The sequence below is a fragment of the Ciconia boyciana genome, chromosome 1 (genome assembly GCF_034638445.1).
Source record: "Ciconia boyciana chromosome 1, ASM3463844v1, whole genome shotgun sequence".
Classification (NCBI taxonomy): Eukaryota; Metazoa; Chordata; class Aves; order Ciconiiformes; family Ciconiidae; genus Ciconia; species Ciconia boyciana.
The window spans coordinates 93,031,089-93,047,806 of record NC_132934.1 but is presented as its reverse complement, the minus strand read 5'-3'; the positions used below and the strand labels follow the sequence as shown (position 1 = coordinate 93,047,806).

Below are 16,718 nucleotides of genomic sequence, written 5' to 3'. Positions count from 1 at the left end.
TAGGTATCCCAGTCCTGCTGCCTGGCGGAGCAGCGTGAAGGTGAGCACAGACTGCAGGACCCCTTGCTGTGCCTGCACGTCTGCCCGGCCGCACTGTCAGAGCAGGTCTCCTGACACCCGGAATTATTTACAGCCTGCAGCGGTCTCTGAGCTCCCTCTTTCTCTCTGCAGGAGAGGAGCTTTCTGCCTTTGCCAAAAGCTCTTCTAATGTGAATATCAGCATGTAAATGAAACCCTGTACAATGCCTGTGGTTCTTCAGCAGAGCACAGAGTTACGGCTCACCTCTCCTCTTCCAGCCAGTTGTGGAGCCAGGGGAATAAAACCAGCAAGGATGAAAATGCTGTAGAAAGTGAAGGTTAGGAGGAGGCATTTCAGTTAAAAAATGAGGGAGTGCGGATTTTTCTACTGCAAATAATGAGTGGGGGTTTGTGATGCACAGGTCCTGGGGGGCTCCTCAGCTGTCCTTCTGGCTTGCTGGGAAGGGCCGGGGGCATCAACTGGTTGGACCTTTGATTGCTTCTGTTCCTTGGTCTTTCCTGTGAAGCCACCTGTGTTTATATTGCCACAGTAAAACTGGGCATGGAACTCAAGCAGTACTTGAGGGAGGGGGAGAGAGAGATTATTTTCTTTTGGAGTTGAGTTTTTGTAATTGTGGGTGGGTTTTGTGGTGCTTTTTTTTTTTTTTTTTTGTCCATAGCAGGTTATAGTTCGCTGTCAGTTCTGAGATCTGATAGTCCAAATCTTAATTATTACATAAAGGACCATATTTTTAGATCTAGAACTTTACCCATCCCTCATAGTTGTGTGGGTACCAAAACACCGCTCGGTCTTCTGCCACACCTCCTGTTCCTCACCTCTATCCTGAATCACCTTGGGGATCACTGCTTGAAGAACAGGTTCGAATTCAGGTAAGATCAGACTGAACGTGACACCTGAGAGATGCTAGGTCAGGGCTTGAAATGGACCTAGTCACCCTTTAAAGGATCTTTTTCCTTGTTTCCACCTTTCTGGCAACTGTGTATATAAAGCAACTGAAACTGGTCTCTGGTGATGTGTGTTATGAAGCATCTTAATGAGAATTACTTGAGCAGCAATCTGTCCACAGATTGATTCGCTCGATTGATACCCCCAATATCCTGTGTGCTGAGCACCTTCTGCGCTGCCCAGCACCTTTGAGCAGATGCAGTAACACTACCACACGCCTGCCTGGTGTAGCTGGGAAACTAATTGACCATATTTTCAGAATTTATCTGCTGGAAGTGCTTACAGCAGCCATTGATTTCTTTCCCAGTTGCAAGTAAAATGCAAGTAATAATAAAGACCTCTTGTGGGTGTCCAGGCAGATGATCAATTTGTACAGGGAAAATGTTAAGAGGGCTACAGGTGAGAAAAGGCTTATGGAAGGGCTACGTTCACCACAAAGTTACCAAAACTTCCGATTACATCCATGTTTTATTGGATTAATGCAGTTACAATGCAGTATGGAGGGCACCTCCCCAGGCAAACAACACATGCTGTCCACGAACGTCTCCTCCCAAAACCCAGACAAACAAAAGAAGAAGCTAGAGCTCTGCTATGTGCTCCAGAGGTGGAGGACAATGGTTTTGGCTTTATTTTGGGAAAGAGAGGAAGCCCTTCCCGGACAGAGGAGCTGTGGCATGGACACAGGCAGAGACAGCACACACAGTCATGCCCGGAGCTGTCAAACAAGCGCGGCTAACAGCACAGCTAAGCCTAGTCTTGGGAGTGAGAGCTGGGGCCTCGGATCCCGTACAGCGAGGGGGAAAAATGAGAGAAACTTGTTGAGGCTGTCCCAGGTCAGGTTTGTCTATACAAGGAGAAGAGCATTAGAGTGCCCTGACATGAGACCAGCTTCCGTGGTACGGCAGGGCTTGTCTGGTGTTTTCATCCAGGAACTACTGGAGATGGCTTTGTAAAATACTGCTGGGAAAGGAGACCGTGGCAGGGCTGCATTTGGCCAGCTCCTGGAAGCTGGGACGTACGGACGGCCTGTGTGCTGACAGTTGTATTGGCGAGGGGAGCCAGGGAGAGTCCTGGGTCTGGTCCTGAGGCACACGTCCTTTCTTGCTGGGAGGGATGTTACTCAAACAGCTCTCCCCCAGGCGTGGGCTGTAACAGGAGCTATTGCAGCAGTCAGACAGGACAAACCCTTAATCTAGCAGTGCTCCTGATGAGGAGAGGACCACAAGCAAATTGGTTCCAAAGAGACCACAAACAAGTTTTGAGACAGCGTGTATGCAACCTGCCCCGGCTGAAAAAAACAGGTTTGAATCTATTGCCGGCATGACTGGAGCTATTCTAGGCCTTGTTCATTATTTAGTAGCCCCAGTAGATGACTGGGTGTGTGGTAGTTAAGTAGTGGCCAATCTATCGCTGGTCCGTGGGTTAGGAAGACAGGGGATGCTGTGATAGTGTTGCACTTCTCATGTGATCTGACCTACCAGAGGGATGGTGGCCACCTCTCTACCTTGCAAGGAGCAATAAAATACAAGCTGGCAGCACAGGGGAAGGTTTTGGTTGCAACTGGGGCAATTTTCTCAAGTGCTGAGACTGACCCAGTTTTATGGGCAAACCTTTTGATGGAGACAACAGGGATGTTGCCATTTCTCCATCAGTGATCCATTTCTAAGTTTCCTTGCCAAATTTTTGCTCTTGGCTCCTGATCAAAGGGGTCGGGATCCTTATCAAAGAGGTCATGTTCTGCCCTCTTATTAGGACTGCTGCGCATGAGCTGGGTGCCTTCTGCAAGCTGAGCCTCCAGCACTGGGAGGGCAAACGCATTCCCAGCACGTAGGCGGTGGCGATGAGAGGTGCTGTCCGCTTGGGTCCCGTGTGCTCTGCGAGCCTGGCAGCTCCCAGGAGCGGCATGCTGCGGTGCCTGATCTTCCACTGCACGCCCGGGTCTGCCTCTCAGCATCGCTGTGCCCAGCGCTGAGGGACCCACTGGTTTGCCTCTGTGTCTTCTTCCCCTCCCTCCCCAGAAGTGGGAAGCACTTGCACATGTACCTTCTTAAGCAGGAGCGTTGAGGCTCGGTGCGGGAAGCCAGCTGTGTAGGTGGGGTGTGTTCCTGCTCTTCGCTCTGGTGCAGAGGTGCCTGGCTGTCGGCAATGACCACATCACGCCGACCACCACTGCTCACAGCGGCGGGGAGCACATCACTCCCCATAGCATGTAAAGCAGAGGGAGGGAAGGGCCCCGCGCCTTGTCCCCGGTCCAGGTGTCTGCTGCAAACCACAGCCTGTGCAGCCCAGTGCCAGCCCCGCGGTCAGCAGCAGAGGATCTTGAGGAAGGCTTTGCGGAAGTCGGTGTTGAAGGTTGTGTAGATGATGGGGTTGAGGGCGCTGTTCACGTAGCCCAGCCAGGTGCTGGCACTGTAAAGCCCCGGGGGCACGTGGCAGGATGGGCAGTGGGCGTTGAGGATGTGAATCAAGAAGAAGGGCAGCCAGCAGACTATGAATGCCCCTGGGTTTAGAGAGAGGGAGAAAACAATCCATGACTTTAGAGAAGCAACTACTTGGAAAGGGGCCTGCACCTGTGCCCTCTCCATCCATCCTCTCACTATTCCCATGCACATGTCTGCATTTGGTAAACACTGAAGGTGACGTTTATTCCTGATGCAGAAAGACTTGGCAAGAGCTCAGGCTCCTTGGGACCAGTTATGTGAATGGATGTGGGGCTTCGGAAGTGGCCTGGTGACAGACAAAAGCAAGTGGCCACAACTTAGAGGGACAGACTGCTGCCTTAGCTGCTTTAATCAGTTACGACGAGGGCTGCATTATTTCCCTTCTACTACTGAGTTAACGAGGGGAAGCAGTGCGTCTGGTGACTGTGGCAGGTGACCGGGGCACCAGCCTGCCGGCTTCTCTATCCAGCCCTATGAGCTGGTTCCTCTGCTGCTCCTTGCCTCAGTTTCCCCTTCTGTAACTGGACCTAAGAGGTGCTGCATGTATGGAAACTTAAGATTGTTCCAGCTTTATAGTAATAATAATAAAATAAAGGAAAAGGGAAAGCAAAGATCTTGGCTGTTGCTCCCTCTAGCAGGGCTTGTTGGACACTGATTTAAAACAAAAGGGTAACAAAACATAGCAAATAAAACACTAACATACTTGGCTCTCAACATTTAAGGATCCCTAAAAGTCCCACCATTGTCTCTCCTGAGTTTGTGCAGCAGTGACAGCTGAAGTCTGGGCCTCGCCTGCATTTTTTTAATCTCAATACCGTATTAGGAGATTCCTTGCTCTTGCAAGTCCCAAACCATCACCCCTTGCACCCCACTAGACAGCATGGCTGTCACTCACCCAGGACAATAGCTAGCATCTGTGTAGCCTTCCTCTCCCGAAGCTGGATCAGCCGGGGCTGCTGGTGTGCTAGCTTCAAAGAGCTGATGGTTTTGCCATCGCTGAGCCTCCGTACCTCCAGTCCTGGGTTCGTACTCTTTCTCCTCTCTTCCAGCCTGCTGTGTTGTGTAGTCCCTGGTGTCTTGGCGAGGGATGCCTCGTGGCAGAAGCTGCGGTACCGCTGCAGGCTGAAGATAGTCAGCAAATTCCTTTTGGTAGACATCTCCTGGCCTGAGCATTTGAGTGGGAGACAGGGGGAAAAGGTGCCTTGGCATCTGTTTGGCAAGGCTTTTCTCTCCGTGTGTTCCTGCAGAAGAGAATGCCACAGAGGAACTGGGAACCATCCAAACCATTCATTGGGTCAAAGGATGACAAGGAAAGTGGCAGGAGTCATCCTTAGCCCCACTTGCTTCTTAGGTTTTCACCATATCGTCTGGACTGACCTTGGCTTATCAGAGGGGTGAACCAGCACCGGACAACTCTCTGCCTCCATCCCACCAAGGAGAGAAGTATGAGAACAAGAAGAGCTGCAACACCTGCTCTGCTAACCTTTCACTTGTATTTTTGTGTTGGCCCTGCTCCCCTCAACATCCCCCCCTTTTTAAATGTAGCTTCACTGTGAGAAAATGTGTAAAACAAGCAGATATGCGTGACCAGGTGATCCCTTTCAAACCATGGTGCTGGTTCCCATGGTTGCAGATATTTCATCTAGAAAGGTCAGTGGAACAAATGCTCTGTGCACCATGAGCATTTTGACCTCTTAAGTCTGTCAGATGAAGAGGCTTTTTTTAAAAATAATCTAGGTTAAAGCCTGTGAAGCCCTGAGAGCAAAGCTTCGTAGAGCAAAAATCAATAAATGAAGACATTAAAATCAATAAATGAAGAAATTAGCCAGACTTCTGCATGGCCGAGAAAGCCCTGCTCTGAAGAAATATTGAAGTAGGCTGCACTCTTTTCTAGTTGCTTGGTTCTAGAGGGCAGAAATACACAGGGAGTATCCTCTTTCTAGAGGGCTGAAAAGGATTTAGCTGGATCTTCTGCATCTCAAATATCATGGTGTATGAGTGAGGGATGGGATGAAAACATGCCATGTCCTTCCTTTATGCTTTCCGTTCTGTGCTTTGACCCTTTGAGGAGAAGAGATGATGCATGCCCTGTCCTTTTTGACAGCTCCTACTGCATTCATGTGGATCTTACTTTGTGTGCATAACACGGTTTGGTGCTGGCACTGTGGCTGCCCTGCCGGGTGAGGGTTCGCTTCTTTTGCCTTTGTCTTAGCACGAGGTAAATCCGGACATAGAGCAGCAGGGTCACCATGAAGGGGAGGTAGAAGGACACCAAAGAGGAGTAGATGATGAAAATAGGGTTGGATATGGAACAGACACTGGGATCCCCTGGGGAGAAGAGAGAGAGAGAGGAGCGGCTGAGCTGCTTTGGTTTAGTACAAGGAGGCCCTGGTGCGTTGGCAAAGCAAGTCGAAAGGTGGCTGGGGACAAAGGCAGTCTAAGGAGTGCAAGTGCCTCCTATCTCTGTTGTTGCAAATTATACTGTGGCCTACCCACTCACCTAACTGATGCTTAAAATGGACTCTACCTAGGGCCATCTAGCATGACCCAGCATGCATCTGCCTGCTTTTCTGGCCAACAGCTCTGCCTTCTTCTCTCATGTCTATTCCCATCCTTTCTCAGAGGATCCTTTTTCTTTTCGACCTTTCTCCTATTCCTCTGACAGCATCTGAGCTGTCTAGATGCAGAGGTGTGCCTTCCCCCCCATCTGTCTGCTCCAGGCAGTGGGGGACAGCAGCACTTCCCACCCCTGTCCCCTTCTCGCCTCAAGCGCTGCATAGAGGATGGATGGGGAGCAGAGGACTTCTGCCTGTGGCTCAGGGGGGAGGAAGGCTCCCCTGCCCCTCTGCCTCCAGGGAGAATGGGCTGCCCTAGGTGAGGGGAAGGAGAAAGACCAACCTGCTTCCAAGGAGGAGGCTAAATTGTTTGCTCTCCTCAAGGGATTAGGTGAGGAAGCAGACAGCCAGTTGGATGGGAAGGAGATTTCTCATAAGCAGTGCCAATATGCAATCCTTGCTGTTTAGAAATGTGTCCTGTATCAGATTTAAAACTGTGTGTCTGGACCTGTTAATATCGGCAAGATGCAGTAAGTCTGATGTGTGTGTGTGTTGCACGTGCTGCACGTCTGGAGATTTGCTCTGTGTGCACAGAGTGGTCGTTTGGGGGGATCTGTAGACCTGGACACTTTGATGGGCATTGATTTGGCAGTAAAGCAGGCAGGTCTGTCTTCAGAGTCAGTGTCAGTGTCAATAGCCAGTGTCTGCCTGAGCAAATGGCAAGTTTATAGACAAGAGCACATCTGCTCTCCAGCACTGGAGATTTTTCTCACCCTTCATAGCTTTCCAGTTCCCTAAAATTTCCTCTGACTTGGAAAGTCTGCAGGACCCATGTTAAATGACCTGGCCATACACAGGGCAGCTCCGTTTCCAACCCCTCCCTGCATGCTATTGTTCGGCATGTCACCTACCTGTAGTATTGGAGCCGAAGAGGAGAGGGCACGACACTGCAAATGCCAGCATCCAGACTATCACAATCATGAGAGAGACTCTCCTGCAGGAGCTCTGCCCAGTGCTGTACTGGTACTGAACTGGTTTCACCACTGCGGTGTATCTGTGGGCCCAACCAGTTCCACAAAGAGGAGAGGTAAGAATGGAGGGAGGAAAAGGACCAGGTTTTAAAAGGAGAAATGAAAGCCATGTAGGGAACATGATGGTGAATGTGGTGAAGAAATGGAAGAGGAAAGAAGACCAGGTGATGGGATCAGCAATTTGTAGGAATGGTAAGCAGGGCATCAGGGGGAGGAACAGAGGAAATTGGAGTTAGTTGGCAGCACTGAAGAGAAATGCTCTGCAGAACTGCCGGCATTGTGAAGCTACAAGGTTTTGGATACCAGATAGATCTAGAAACCCCAGGAAACCCCCATCCCTCAAGCCCCTAAGGTTATATGTGCACTGCTGGGAAAGAGCAGTCTCTGGAGCAACCACAGCCTGCTATGCTCTGTGCCTCAGCTGCCTGCTCTGGCGTTGGCCTCGCTGACAGCTGGAGGGTTGCCCACCGGCAGGTGCCCGGGGCCTTCGGCTGCTGGGGTGCCCCAGGGGATGCAGCTCAGTAAGGCTAGGATTTGGAAGGCACAGGAGTCTCGTCTTTTGGATAGCCCACGGGCTGCTCCTTGCAGACAGAGCCAAAATGAAACGGGGATAAAGATTCCCATGCAGGAACACCGGACCAACCCAGTGTTGAGAGCTGCTTCGTATGATTACCCTTGAACCACATATTACAAAGGTACAGCATGCAGTGTTTTTTCCTTTCCCCACTCGTCGGTCCTAACAAACAGCACCATGTGTGCTGAGGTCTTGGCTCCCAGCCCTCAGCATTGCTTAAAACAGGCTCAGTTTTAAGATGCAGAGAAACAGGGCAAGGCTGAAGTTTATACAGCAATAATCTTCACCCCTCCCTATGTATATGGCAGGATTTTGTTTATTAAAAACTCATGAGTAAGGTCTCCAGAAGGAGAAGCCCTCATTGAGACTCAGTGGGAATTAGATGACCAATTCTGGTTCCTGCCTTCAAAAAGCATGAGGATATGGTTGACTGCCTACTGGTGATGCCTTACCGCCTGTGTCTTTCTGCCCTTTTCTTAAGTGCTGACATCTTCTAGCACATGGTGGGCAGAGCCAATTTAATAGCAGTAGTGGCAGCGACAGGCTTGCAGGGAGGTTCGTGTTCCTGAAGACACTGATGCTGCCCATGCAAACCCCAATTCCTTGTCCCTGCCACACTTGGGTACAGGGCCGACCCCCATCTCCAGACTATCCCCCTGGATGCTGTTGGCTCTCACCTGTCAATGCTGATAGCACAGAGGTTTAAAATGCTGGCTGTGCACATCATTACATCCATGGTGACGAAGATATCACAACAGATGCGGCTGAAAGTCCAGACTCCTCCGGTCACCTGCACCAGCAACCACAAAACTGTCAGCCTTGTTCTGCACCGAGTCCTGATAAGTTATGTATAAGGAGGTGCTCTCCTCCAAGTATCTCAACAGCTAGATGAGTTCATGTCCATTGTGATGTGCAGAGGGAAACTGATGCACTTATGTTGTGTGCAAGATAACACAGTGGTAGGTCATGGAGAAGGAGCCACATCATGATTTCAATCCTTTAGTTACTCTTACAGAGGGAGGCAGGGTGAAGAAATAGATAGCAGCTACCCCTTCCCTTAAGGCCTAGCATGATAAATTGATTTAAATTTGATATCACTGTATATATCTTTTGATTAAGGATTATCTGAGCAAATCTAGGGGCTGAAAGTGGTTCTCAGCTTAGCCGCTGGAGTTCTCTTGCAGGCAGTGAGCTGGAAAAGTACTGCAAATTTTATGCATTTATGTATAAAACAGAGACCTGAGACCCGAGGCTTCTCTAAAACCTTATTTGGATTCTTATCTCGGTTACAGATTTTGATTATCAGATCTGAGTGAGAACTCACAAGCTGTTTGGATAAAGGGTTTTGGTTTGCTACCATGTCGAGCTTTTGTTCTGGTTGTTTTGAATTTTTAATCTGAAGTGTGTAATCGCGAAAGCTTTGCTGTGGCCAATTGTTGTGACGGAGAAACGCATTTTTTGGCCCAGCCATGAAAGTCTTGACAATGACCTTTTCGGTTGACAACAATATGCTCCAGCCACCGTGTGGCACTGCTCCCCTCGGGGCTGGGATGACAGCCTGACGCCGAGGGAGATGGTCTGCCTCAGCACCCGCTCCTTGCAGGAGATGAACAAGGAGACAGCCTGCCCTCCAACAGATAAGCCCGTTGGATGAGTACAGCAAACAAATCTAACGCTGCGCTGGCTGGAGAAGGGGGGTAGGAGAGAAAGAGGGAGGAAGGTCCTTGCTTGGAGAGAGCTTGGATTTTAGCCTTCAGCCCCACAGATCCTGCCGGTTCAGCTGGATCCTGGGAAGCTACCAGGAACTGGCACTAGTTCCTGGTCTCTCTGCTTAGATTTAAACTGCATCTGGAGTACCGCATCTGGTTTTGGGGCCGCAGTACAGGAAAAACATTGATAAACGGGAGTGAGTCTAGCGGAGGGCCACCAAGACAGTCCCTGGGGGCTGGAGCACTTGTCCTGTGAGGAGCAGCTAAGGGAACAGGGCTTGTTCAGCCTGGAGAAGAGGTGGCTTTGCAGGGGGTAGGGCTAACAGCAGTCCCCTCATGCCTAGAGGGAGGTTAAGAAAGTTGGAGCCATGTTACTGAGAAGATGGAGCCAGGCTTTTCACAGCAGTGTGTGGTGGGAGGACAAGAGGCAACCGGCATAAGTTGAAAGAAGGGTGCAAACTGGTTCTGAAGGTAAACGTTTCTGACCATGAAGGTAAACTTCTGACCATGAACTGGCAGTGGAGCCAGTTGCTTGGTAAGACTGTGCAGGCTCCATCCTTGGAGGTTTTCAAGACTCACTCAAAAAAAACCCATCCCAGATCAGGCTGGAGAGGGTGCCACAAGTAAGCTTGGCGTCTAAGGCAGTGGGTCAACACTGCAGCTAGTGTTGATGCCCAGGAAGGACACGGCTCCCTGCAGAGAGAGGCACTTGTATAAATACAGAATTTATTCAGTATTATTCAGTAAACAACTGTGCGAGTTGTTTTCAGAGTTGTTTAAGAAATAATCCTGAGAAATTTAAATGGTTTTGATTGTGCCAGCATTCCCACACATGGGTGCAGAACCTTGCTGAGGTGAGCTGTGTCTTTAGGGTGTTATCTGCTGGACCCAGCTGCTACGTGTCAGAAGTCAGGTACTGAACGAGGCAGTCTTCCGTTAGACCCCCTGACTTGGAAGGAATGCAGGCGAGAGAAATGGGAATTGGCTTGCAAAATGCAGTAGGGAACTGTGCTGTCATCTTCAGCTCTCTGATACTTGTGGGGCTCCTTTGTTTTCTTTTTAAAAAAGCAAGCAAAGGAAAAAAAAAAACCAAACCAAACCCTTAGAGCTTTTCTGCACAATTAGGTGTGCTACAAGACGTGCAAACTGAAGGCTGTCCCTCTTTTAGGGACCTTAATTATTTATAAATTACCTTATAAAATTAGGGACCTTAATAGGAAGGTTCAGTTTTCAAAGAAACCCCACACTGTTTTTGCTGTAGTTGCAGATTTTGAGATCTGCCTGATGACCTCAAAATATATAAAGACATTATAAATGCTGGAAGCCTTTTCTGTGGGACCCAGTAAGGGGTGTTTCTGTAGTCTGAGGCAAAATGCAATGCAGTGTCTGTGTGATCTGTGGCGTCCGAAGAATATTTCACCAGGAGCTGGTGCCAGGTGTTCACATGAAAGCCAGCTGCCGCTAGCCCAGCAGATGTGCAAGCACTTAACTGAGGGAGTTTCCAAGGTCCTGAGCACATTCAAATGCTAAGCCCAAGAATGTGAACCGTTAAAACTGAAGAAGGTGGTGGTGGAAATGGCTCTGAAGTGAACCCTCTCAGGATGATGCATTCAGATCACACCACCTGCTTACTAAGCTGTAGCTTGTATTACGAGGATGCTTGACAGATCAAAACGTTTGGGCTTAAAACCCCTTCTCGCTTCCACCAGCCACAACTTCTAAAATGGGGAGTAGCTCTGCTGAAGTCGGCAAAGTAGTTAATATTTACCTGTTGGGTATGCGAACCCAGCATTTATTCCAGAATTTAACAATGAAGAAAAGCCTTGTTATTACAGGCCTCATTCATAATTTTTTAAATTCTATTTCTGCTCTTCCTTTTATTGCTCTGTTCCGCTCATCTTTGCTACAGCAGCTAGAACTTGCTAGTGTGCGTTTCTGGTTTTCATGTGCTGGCAGGGTACCTGTTCTTTATCCCCCTGGTGCCTTTTGTCCAGGAATCTCAAAGCACATAACAGGTATTAATTGAATGAATCCTCACAACTGCCTGGGTGAGGTGGATGGTCAAATATTATTCTCTTACAGCTGATGAGAGCAAACCACAGAGAGATGAGCTGATACAATCTCTCATTACCACTCAGTGCCTGTGCGGCAGAAGTGGGAATAGAGTCCAGGATGAAATCCTGGCTCCATCAGTGCTAAAGCTCCCTATAGACTATTCAGGTCAGGTTCTCACCTCATCTTTCTTGATGACCAGCCTGCTTTATCCACAAAATTGCGGTATTATTAACTTTCCAACCCTATAAGAAGTCTTCCAGTTTAAAAAAAAAAAATCATTGTGCATTCATAAACTTATGCAAATCCATCACTTTTCTGAATCTGTAAAAATAAACAAAAGAATCTCTGTAATCAGATATGTAGAATGATGCTGCATTGAGTTCATGGATGGGAAAGTATGAACACGAAGTTGCATCAGGTGATGGCAGGCATGTAAGTAGCAGTGCATCTAAGCATGCTCACTTAAGCATTTTGTGTTTAAGAGAGTGTTCATCTTGGGGGTGCTGTTAGCTCCCTGCAGCTGTGAAATGGCTGCTTATGTTTTTGCATGGTGGGAGTAACTAAGACCATGCATGCAGTCAGGCCTGCTGACAAGTGATAAACTGCTGAGCTGCAGCGACTCAGTTGTCTGTCCTCCCTTTGACGGTAGTCTGGCAAGCTCCGTGAGCTCAAAGAGCAGTTGTAGGTCTCACTGCTCCAGTGTGAGAACCACAGAGGAGGACACAACGTTACTCTCACACGCTCTGAACAGAGCTGCAGACTGGACCTCAGTGACAATCATCTTCTGAAGCTTTTTTCCCTTTGGAGGTAGAACTGGATGTTGTGAGAAGACTGAGAAGGATGCTCCAGGCCATGCTGCCACATGTCCTCCTCTTATACAATGACTATAAGGCATGATGGCATTTAATACCATGAAAATTCAGTGGGCAGGATACCCTAATGCCACTGTCTTAGAAACCTTGGTGAGCTTCAGCAGTAGTGCCAGCCACAGCATCAGAGGTCAGTAAAGAACTGGGGTGGCAGTACTGGTATATTAGACCTACCTGTTGACCCCAGAAGATTGCTAGACACAGAGCTGACTAGCATTTTTGTGCCAGAAACTTCATTAGGTGGAGATGAGGATTTTGAGGTTATAAAATGTTCCTATTGTTGCTCTGTCACAGCCTTCCCAAAAGACTTCTCAGAAAGAGACGGTTCTAGTCTGCATGACTGATAAAATGACAAATTTCATGGAGGAAGTCTAGGCCACAGATGGCTCTAAAAATTGAGTGTAAAGCACAAAGTTCACGAGTGACATTTAAATCTGAGGTATTTAGATTCTTTATAAATAATGGCCAGGTCTCAGATGTCTGGTTTGGCAAACATTCAGTAGATTAATAGGTATTGTACACGGTTTTGAGGACTGAATGATTTCTTGGCTATTTCTTGGTCCATAGTGTACTGAAGCATGATGCCATTTCTGCTTCATTGGTAGCATTGCTGACCCATAAACAGCAGCAAATATCTAAAAGACTTTGGGTCTTTTTGGACTGTTTTTTAAATCTTAGTCTTGCTGAGTCCTACAGTAGTTCTCTAGGAGGTACTGCGCAATGCTGGGAGTGGTAGGTTGGGTTTGGGATGTGTGGGTTCTTCTCCCTGTTGTTGGGTGACTCTTGGGTCAGCTACTTCGATTATCCAAGCTCCACAGATGGAAATGAATCTTGAATGGGTCCACAAACACAACTAGGGAACAAACCTACTGCTGTGCTCACAAATCGTGACCACAATACTGCATGGGGGCAGAGGCTGCTTCACAGATGTGATTCAGTCCCACCCTGTCCACAGTGAGAGCGAGTGCTAAGTCTTTTCTAATGCAAAGCATATTGTGATTTCATTAAAGACTGGAATATGCTTGAGGTGATGGACTATTCCAGTCTGAAATAAAATTTGACTTTTAGTAATAGTTTTTAGTTTCAGTCAAATTGCAGAGTCTAATTCTGTCTTGCTGGGATGGCTTCCCCACACACACACTTACTCCTTGCTTTTTAACCATTCGATGTAACACGACTCAGCTGTACACATCCTGCAAGCCAGCTCCAGGACTGCTCCACACAGATTAATCTCAATGATGCTATTGACTTCATTAGGAACATGATCGCACATGCAGCATCATGGTGCTCTCTTTGTTCTTTCACTCCACAGCGATGCTATACATAAATAATTAACCATCAATTCCCTTACTAATAATGCCTATACACAGAACAAACCCTTAATTTCTCTTAATTGTAGCCTTGCTGAGACTGCAGTGGACAGTTTGGGAGATTGTCTTGGATTAACACAAGGGAAATGCCTAGGCTGGGTGCCAAAGCTTGGAGCTGTGTTGCCTATCCAACATACTCTGGTGGCAGAGGAGGGCTGTAGGCCACTGCCAGTCCCCTGCTACTTGATCAAATCTCCTTGTACCCACATCATAGGTCTGGCATTTGCTGGTGTTGTCCCGGCTTGTCCTACCTTCTGTTCATGCACTGAGCAGTCCATATGCTCAAGTCAAAATCCCTCTTTGCTTCTGCTTTGTTTTGTTGGGAAAGAGGTCAGCCAAAGGTGCGCAACTGCCAACAGAATATTTACCCTACCCTTCAGCCTGATCCCGGCTTGCCCCTTGCAGAAAGAGCATGAGGCTTCAGCGAGATCATGGCTCAGAGGCTTATTCTGTCTCTGTTAGCATGAGAACAGGGTACTAGGTCTCAGCTGAAAGCTTAAGGCTGATAGATGTTCACCCTGATTTTTTCTAGACCTACCAATTTTTGTAAATCAGTGTAAAATACTGAAGAGAACAGATAAAAATGTCAGCTGTAGCATACCTTCATGTATTTACTTTAGTAAAAATATTTGCCCCAAGAGTGGCTTCAGTAATTCAGGGTTTTGCTGCAGTGTGAGGGGATTTGGTTTCCCTCTTTGCTGCCCTATATGTGATGGTGTTGTCCATACTGTGCACGGTCATGCCAGTACATTTTTACACCAGCCAATGAGCAAAGATCAGGGAAATGGAGAATAACACCCTGAGGACTTGATGAGTCCTTTGAAGTTATTGTGAAAATGCTCACATGACTTAAAGAAGTTTTGGAGCATGTTCTTCAGCTTCATCTCTTTGTCAGCCTGCTTGGGGAATGTTGCTTGGAGCTGACCTAACATCATGGACCTTAAGGCTCTTAAACTCCGCAGGAGACAAGGATTTGACTGCCTTCGCTTGTCTTCTGGACAGTGGGAGTAGGGATTGATCTGGGCTCTAAGATGAGTTCCTATAAGGTATTTCCACCCTATTGTCTCCCCCGCCATTCCTGAATCATCATGGTGCTCACTGGCAACCCCTCTGGCTGATGGAGGGGTTTCATCTGAGCTTCAAGGATGCTCAGATGAAAGTGATATTAGCACATCAGAACCTACAATCTACAGTACTGGCTGTAGCCCAGCTGCCGTTCAAGCTCAGAGATGCTGTGCAGTGCCAGGAAGAGCAAGGCTCAGGGTATCTGCTGAGGGGTGGGACTGTCATGCGTTTGTCCGGCATGTGTCCAGACTATGAGGGCCACCTGTGTGACATTGTGGGCTGCCACCCACCCCACAAGTGCCCCAGAGCTAGCTGGGGGTTTAAACTGTGAGTGGACTTTATCTGTACCAGAGCTGGCCTATCCTGAGAGCGTGCACTAACACCAGTGAGCTTGTACTGTGGTTCAATTCTCCTAATCGTTCCAAAGATGTACTCACCTCCAGGTACACCACCCATGGCATCACCAAAGTAGCCACCAGCAAGTCCGCCACCGCCAGGCTCACCACAAGGTAGTTTGTTGTGGTTTGCAAGGTGCGTTCCCTCAGCACGGCTAAGCAGACCAGCACGTTCCCAAAGATGATGGCCAAAATCAGGATGCAGTAGCAGAGGGCGTAGTAGGCATGTGAGTGTGGCAGGTCAGACTCTGTAGTGTTGTCTGCCCCACAGGGAATGGGGTCGGTGGTGTTAGGATGACTGCTGGTTCTTGTGAAGAGGGCCATGGGGATGCCGCTGCAAAGAGAAAGAGATGACTGAAAATCACAGTAATTCTGGAGAACAGTACCTGTTGTGGATGGTGTACAACTTTCATACTTCCTTCATGAAAGCTACTTCAAGCCAATTATAGAGGTCTTTTTTTCTGCTCGTATATAGACAGAGCTTTACGTAAAGTCTTGCTTGGCCTGTTTTGTTTTTCATTGAATCTAAGCCAAGAGAAGAATGCAAGATTTCACCTCCGGTGTGCATCTGAAAAGTGCATCTTACCAACCAGTGCAGCTGTATGGAAAGCGGCAATGGTTTTAAGATGCACCAAAGTCATAGCACAGTGCAAGCCAGCGGGCAAGAGCGCAGTCTGAAAGACAACCATTTGTAGCGCTGAGGAAGACCCAACACAGTTACCCAAACCAGGGCTTGCTCAGAAGACTGGGCCTAGTATCTTTTCTTCTGGGAAGTACCCTCCCCCTTCCCTCGTCAAAAAATGTCTTCAGTAACTTCACGCACTCGAGTGCTCAGCAGCCTGGCAGAGAGAGTGCACCTGCAATACTCAAGTAGCCTCTTGAACCCTGGCCGCCTGGCAGTAAGCACCACCTACTGAATTACTCTTTTCCTGCAATGTGTTTCAGTCCCAGGCTTTCTGTTCAAATCACACCCCGCTTCAGCCCTGCCTGCCTTGCCAGAGCTTGACTGTCAGTGCTGCCCCCACTTCATCCATACTGTGCTCTGTGTTTTCCATGCCTGGCCAGAAGATGCGCTTCCTGTGCTGAAGAGCAAATCAACTTGTCATTTGGGATGAAATAATGGAAGGATGCTTGCAGGGTACTCTGCATTTCTTTTTCTTACAATTGATTCATGATTGTGCTCAGGAATGTACCCTTCCTTGCTTAGAAGGAGGATGATTTTTTCCAGGTATATGAAGGCTGCTGTCCTAGGGTTGGTCTGTGACATTTAATCGCTTGTATCTGATTTTTTTCTTTCCTTGCTAGTGCTCCCATCGCTGAACTCATCAATATGACAGGTACGAAAGGCAAGGACAAAATGTTTGCAATGCCGATGGTATAAATATTACTCCTTGTTCCACCTCACCCCTTGAACAGCAGCATCTGTGATCCACACGCTCCTGGAAGAGTAGCTGTGCAATAGGTATAAATTGCTCCAGCGCCCTGGCACATCTTCATCCTTAAAACTGGTGTCACTTGCTCCTGCTGGTTTGTAGTTGGAAGAGGACAAGGGCTGAATGAGATGGAAGCTGAGCATCCCTCTGTCCCGTGAACACAGATCCCTCGGGACAGAGGTGAAACAATCCCTTATGGCATGTGTGCTCTTTGAAAGTGCCTGTGCTTGTCTCTC

At 48.2% G+C, this 16,718-nt stretch overlaps 1 protein-coding gene across 1 annotated transcript; it reads right to left on the bottom strand.

Annotated features, from left to right (window-relative positions):
• Positions 1-3,210: 3,210 nt before the first annotated feature.
• On the bottom strand, positions 3,211-15,373 carry DRD3 (dopamine receptor D3). Its single transcript, XM_072851239.1, has 6 exons — positions 15,092-15,373; positions 8,264-8,376; positions 6,893-7,035; positions 5,558-5,754; positions 4,322-4,667; positions 3,211-3,485 (listed from the first exon to the last, which is right to left on the bottom strand). The coding sequence occupies exons 1-6, from the start codon at positions 15,371-15,373 to the stop codon at positions 3,289-3,291; spliced, it is 1,278 nt and encodes a 425-aa protein (XP_072707340.1). The 3' UTR covers positions 3,211-3,288.
• Positions 15,374-16,718: the final 1,345 nt, after the last annotated feature.

Excerpts from the sequence above, each read along its gene's own strand:
- DRD3 (XM_072851239.1), bottom strand. The coding sequence starts at position 15,373 with ATGGCCCTCTTCACAAGAACCAGCAGTCATCCTAACACCACCGACCCC. Across the intron at positions 4,668-5,557 it reads AACCGTGTTATGCACACAAA|GAACACACGGAGAGAAAAGC; the intron begins GTAAGATCCACA and ends TCTCTTCTGCAG. Across the intron at positions 3,486-4,321 it reads GATGCTAGCTATTGTCCTGG|GGGCATTCATAGTCTGCTGG; the intron begins GTGAGTGACAGC and ends CTCTAAACCCAG.